General features: G+C 43.6%; 1 protein-coding gene across 4 annotated transcripts in view; it reads right to left on the bottom strand.

Moving 5' to 3' along the window:
• The window catches only part of cbfb (core-binding factor subunit beta), a 28,533-nt gene extending 23,648 nt beyond the window's left edge, over window positions 1–4,885 (bottom strand). For all 4 annotated transcript variants that reach the window (XM_085281434.1, XM_085281433.1, XM_085281436.1 and 1 more), the window contains exons 1-2: window positions 4,460–4,885; window positions 3,941–4,027 (exon numbers count right to left, since the gene is read on the bottom strand). In XM_085281434.1, coding sequence (XP_085137560.1) covers window positions 3,941–4,027; window positions 4,460–4,537 — 165 coding nt within the window. In that variant the 5' untranslated portion in view covers window positions 4,538–4,885. The remainder of the gene's footprint in view (window positions 1–3,940; window positions 4,028–4,459) is intronic.
• Window positions 4,886–6,000: the final 1,115 nt, after the last annotated feature.

The raw sequence follows: 6,000 nt of genomic DNA on the forward strand, positions 1-6,000 counted from the left end.
CTGCTGTCACACATGAACACAGCTTTAGCATCAGTGTACATGCCAGTACAGCACAACTGTCAAAATTCTGTATTAGGAAGCCAGTGACGTCCAAGCAAAGAGAGGAGCTGAAGGCCCGTTTGGGACGGCTGCATTTACACTTCCACTTTTCCTTTTCTGTCACTTATTATTATATTATCTTGGTGAGTGTATGTGATGTGTTGGTTGTCTGTTTGTTTGTTTGTTTGTACGGACATACTGCAAATCAATTTCCCGTTAGGGACAATAAAGTTACCATTGACCATTGACTGTTTGGTTAGATAGGCAAAAAGAAAAAAACCTACTTGGGTTGGTTCAATAATTCAAACATGGACTTTCATGTGTTACATGCTACAAGACAAACTAACTGAGTTACATTTAACAGTGTCGCTTGCTCTTTATTTGTTTTGTGACTTTTATTGAACTTTATCAGGCTGCACATTAAAAAATTATCCTAAAACGGTGTAAAGAGGGCTAATATTGACCTCAGAGTGATAAGTGATAATAAGGGGATATTGCACAGCTGTGGCTCTGGATGAGCATTTTTATCTATTCGACCTTACTGTTATATCTCAGCTTGGGCCTTGAAACTGGATAACAAACCAGAAGCTGGCATTTAGAAGTTCAGTGGCATTATTGTAATTAATCAATGTTAATGGCCTTTTTCTTAAAACGTCCAGAAATGAGAAGAATCCCAGCACATTCAGCAGGAAACCTGAAATGCTGAAAATAAGTGACAAATGTTAAAGTTCGATGCATCAAAGCCCCCTCCTCCTCTTTCCCTTTTGCCTTTCTGAGTTTCTTCGTGGTCTAACCGCTCTCCTCTCAGAACAAAAGCTCCAACTGAAACAGCGGCCTGCTCTCCTCACAAACATATAATCACACCAGGCTCTAGTGTTTCTTCTGTTCGGATTTCTGTAAAACAGCTTCTCGCTCTAATGGGATGTGCTCCGCTCGGAATATGCGCACGTACCTCCACACAAACGCACAGAAGCACAAATGAAATGAAAATCAATAAAATGCATTTCTCCGTTGCAGTCAGAAAGCAACGAATAACAGAGAGGCAGAAAATTAGGTTAGAAAATGTCGTTTTTATAATGCGAATCTGTGCGTGTGCGCCCACTGTCTTTGTGTGTCCGTGTGATGTGTTGCGTTTGCTGAGACAGATCAATACTAAGGGCATTAGTGATGCGACTGAAACTGGAAGCATATGAATTATGCACCCTTTCAAATCTGTCCCTCATCAGAGAGGGAGCAAAAACTGAATGAAAGAGAAGAAGGACAGAACGACGCGGAGGGGAGCAGAGAACACCCGAGTCATCATTTCTGCTGTATTTGAAGTATTGGATTACAACCATCTGATACTAATTTGCTGCCTACTACTGCAGGAGAGAAAAAAGAGGGAAGGGGAGGCAAAAAGAGAGATGGAGGGAAACGGAGACAAAGGAGCAGAAAAGAAGACAGAAGTGGAGGAGAGGAGACAAGAAACTGAGGCAAAGGTGGAGGAGGACATGAAGTGAGATGAAGAGAAGTATGAGGAGCAAAGAAAATGAAGTCAAAGGAGATGAACATCCAGAGAGACAGAGAGAGCAGCGCAGCAGGAAAATCGATAGTAGTTTAGAAAAGGACTCATCTCTAATGAGCTGAGCTGAAGATCATTTACTTTGAATTATTGTCCCATTCATCAGATCAATCCTGAACATTTTAGAATGGCCCTGCGATTAGAGCCACGCATCAGTGTGTGTGCCTCATTTCATTTCTCGTGATACGTACGTGTCTAACAAAATGCCGAGGCACAGAAATGAGTAGGATTTTTTAAACGAGATAAATGCCTGTTTCTTTAAAAGCCATTGAACTCTAAAGACTTTCTGCACATCTGATTTTACTTTCAAAAAATAATGAAAACAAAACCACTAAAACGTTGTCTTTGATTTTTTCATGTCAAGTAAAATGAATTCTACAGTTAGCCCGTGAGTTACGTGTTTGTTCTGGAAATCTATTTATTTAAAGTCCCAGAGATTTAAAAGTCTTTGCTTGGAAAAAGGTCTGATGTCATTTTTTCCCAATCGTTTTTAAAAGTTAATAATCGACTGACTGCGCCAGAGCTGACACACGTCAGCTTTTATTAAAAGCTACACGTTAACGTGTTGTGACGTCGCTACACACACATCCCAATCCGTTGGAGGTCAAACTTTAAAATCCAGAAGTATTAAAAAGACTTTGTCTCGTCCATAAAAGGCCAACCTCGACAGCACATTGTGTCTAATAGTTGTTCACGCTCACCGTTAAAATAGCAGGAGGTCTTTAGCGGCGTCAGGCCGATAGATAAATCAGAGGCATGATGTCACAGCTGCCGTCAAACCATTAAAACCGTGGCCATCAATTCTCACGGCAGAAGAGGCTTATAAATACAGTGCGGACAGACAGACAGACGCAACGCGGCCCACTAAAAGATGGTAAAACTAGATGGCCTGCACCCTCCAGGCTCACCGCCGCTGCCCGATGATGACAGCGTGTTTGTGAAAAATACCACGAGGATGACTAAGACGGCAGAAGTTGCTCTGTGTTTGCGCCAGCAGCCCGAAGGCTTTCTCGTCTGACCTCACCTTTTATTGGAGGCGTGATATAGAAAGTTTGAAACAGACGTGGCTAATCGCCTCATTAGAATATTAATGTGTCCAGACTTGCTCTGACGCGGTAAAGTGCTGATCGCAAACACTGCGCCCTGTGTGTTTGAAAGGAAACAAAAGCGGGTCACGTGGGTTTGTTTGCGCTTACTGTAAGGAGAAAGCTTTGTCGTGTTTCCACAGAAGTGAAGACAGTAAAATATGCAGATACGTTTCTGTTACACTGTTGCTTTGTGTGACTGTTAAAGCAACTTCTACGCTGCACTTTGGAGTTCACAGATTCATCTCCCACTCAGAGCTGTTTTAAAGCCTTCACACAACACAGCAACATTAAATGCTGCTCACACTGTTTGGGTACAACAAAGAGAGCGCACTGCTGTCCCCCGGAGAATACTGCAGTTTTACCTGCATTGCACTATAATTGACATTGTGATCCTGTGACAGTGAGCTCGTGTGAGGAGGCATCCATTTCAAACTGGACGTTTGACTGGATGCACTGGAAGAGCGCAGCGAGGCGGGGGAACGGGTAAATGGCAGAGCCAGCTCACTGTTACCTCCTGCTGCCGCAGCTCCCCACAGGCTGCTCCTCCGTAAGTGAAAATAAAGAAAAAACTTTTACATAAATCAGTGTGACGCAGGCGACAGCAGAGCACGGGACCGCCCAGCACAACTGAGTATCTAAACTAAAATAGTAATCTAATTACCAGGTATTAATCAGTTACATGATTATTGAAAAAATGAGTGAATACTCTTTTGTATCGTTACTGTCGTCTGGATCCTGTGTACAACAACATTAGACAAGCAAGGTGAGGTTTAGCTTAAGTGGCAGCTTTCAGGCCCCAAATCGCGCCTCCTGCACAGCGTTCGTTGGAACCGTGAAGCCTGCGTGATAACATGCGACGACTGCAGCTGCAGAACACAGAGGAAAGAAGCCCGCGAGTGAAGTAAAGTCTGGTGGGTCTGCATGTCTGATAACAGGTCTACTTCCTGGTGCAGGGACGCATCAAAATATCCGCACACGCACAAAGCCAGTTTAACAATACGCTTTCATAGTGTCACGTATTAGTGCCGCGATCGTGTCTTTGTAATTTCATATATACTAGTGCCATTCACAACAGCGCGAATAAGACACACCATCCAGCCACTGTACATCATATCCACATCAGTGTGCTTGTTATAGAAATGAAAAGTTTCTGGTGCACTTTTCCCACTGTTTGTGTCACATTATGGGTACACAGGACTGCCCTCCCATCCAGTTATTTTCTATAAGGAGTAAAAATGTTTGTTTTGCTCACCACTTCTGAGCGTCCATCTCTGCAGGCGTTCTGGAAACGAGCTTGTCTCTCCTCGTGGGGCCGGTCTCTGAAGCCAGTGTATTTAATCTACAGAGAAAAGAACACATACATGTTCATAAAGCTGAATTTGATTTGGCATCTGCACTGAATGGGACTGATTGATATTCAGTAAGCTGCAATTTGAAGATAAGCGACAGGAATTTAGATTTTTGATGTCAGAAACAGATCCTTCTTTCTACTCTGGGGTTTGTACCTTTAACAAAAAAACAAAAAATACATAAATTTTTTTTGTTCATCCAGGATTAATACCACAAATAAATCCATAACGACATAAAGGGAAAGAGCAAAATAACAAAGAGTAACAATGTCGAAGCAACTGATAACAAAGCCTCTCTGTGCGCTACCAGTTTTTATTAGTTTTACCCAACAGTGTGAAGTTTGTTACAGCACGCTTCTCTCCTCTAACGAGCCTCCTTTCTCTCTTTATTTCCGCCGAGTGTAGAAGCGCAGCAGACTCACCTCACACTCCCTGCTCAACTTGCGGAAAAACTCCTCATTCTCAAACTTGCTCCTCTGGTCCGGGACTACCCGCGGCATCTTCACCAACACTTTGCGGCCACTTCAGATTCGCCTCTTTTTCTTTTTTTGGTAATTATCCCGCAGCGCAGAGTACAAGTTAAAGAGTGTGCTGCAGTCCGTCCCTCACTCAGTCTCTCTTTCACTCACTTCTCTTCCGCGTCTCTCTCTCTCGCTCTCTCTCTCTGTGTTTTTTTCCTTCCCTGTGTGGAGCAATGTGCTCTGTGCTGTTGATCTCTGTGATTGTGACTGCTGCTGACACACTGATGATCTGCCTCTGCCTGCGGCTCCTGCGCGCTCCGGGTCGCCTCTAGCTCCAAATGGCTCTTATTAAGTGACCCACAGCGACAGATAAAGCTCAGTTTGACCGTGTAGCTCTCCCTCCCTCCCTCCCTCCCTCTCCCGACGAGCGTCTGATCTCAAGCAAGTGGCAACAAATGAGCGCGTCTCAAGTCTACCTGTAACTTTCAAGTGCTTCTTCTCAGTGGGCCTACCGACTACCCGTGGGTCAAGAGGGATTTTTGGGATACAGATAACCTTAAAGCACCAAACAAAGGCGCTTAAGTCTGTAAAGTTGCTATTAGAATAAATGCAGGGATGCCAGGGAACAAAGCTGTTTTATGCTCTGGCAGCACAGGAAATATTTGTCTGGTGTGTAGCATAATTTGCATTTTCATTCATGTATCAGCATGATTTAGCAAAAGGTCAAAATGCTTCCAAAATGCAGTATGCCCGGAGTTAAAATGAATTTTAAAAAAGGAAATAGCTACAATTAATCACTAACAGCCTGCAGTATCATTGTGGAAGTCGGGAGTACAAGCAGCCGTTTGTTACAGTCCTTCCTTCAGTTTCTCATAAAATAACAGAGCTCTTGTTTTCTCTTTCTCTCCTTTTTTCCTTCGTGGTAACGCTTTGGCAGGTCGTTAGCGCCGCTGTCAAAGGTCACATTTACGACAGTTTAGAAAGTACTTGAAGGCATCAACAGTCTACTTCCTGGCTCCGTCGAGTCGCTCTTGTGACTGTACACCGAAAATACCGCCCCCCTCAGCCACCCACCCCCATCCCATTTCCACTCTACCCCATGCCCACACCTCCATCCCCCCATTCACAATAATAATAATACTACTACACACGCTACCTAACGCGCATGCGTCTACTTTGGGCCGCAGTAACTTTATAGGATCCTTATGTGAGAAGTGGAAGCGGGAGGGAGAGCATAAAGAGGGGGCGGTGTGTGTTTGCTTTAAAAAGAAATCAAATGTTGTGTTGCTGTAGAAATGATGGGCGGTGTTCTGATTGTGCAGACATACAGTCAGTCTGGTTCTCTCACATTTACAGATTTACTGATGCGATCGACAAATGTTTGGAACATCTTCTCCTCAGACAGACTGTGCTCGACTTTTAAAGTACACATACAGAAAGAAATACCAGGTTACTGAGAAGAGTGAGGACTTAGATAAATCAATAAACAAGTTTAAAATCCC

The sequence above is a fragment of the Mchenga conophoros genome, linkage group LG7, assembly GCF_057382185.1.
Source record: "Mchenga conophoros isolate Kocher_MC1m ecotype Shallow Benthic linkage group LG7, M_conophoros_male_GT1.1, whole genome shotgun sequence".
In the NCBI taxonomy this organism is placed as follows: Eukaryota; Metazoa; Chordata; class Actinopteri; order Cichliformes; family Cichlidae; genus Mchenga; species Mchenga conophoros.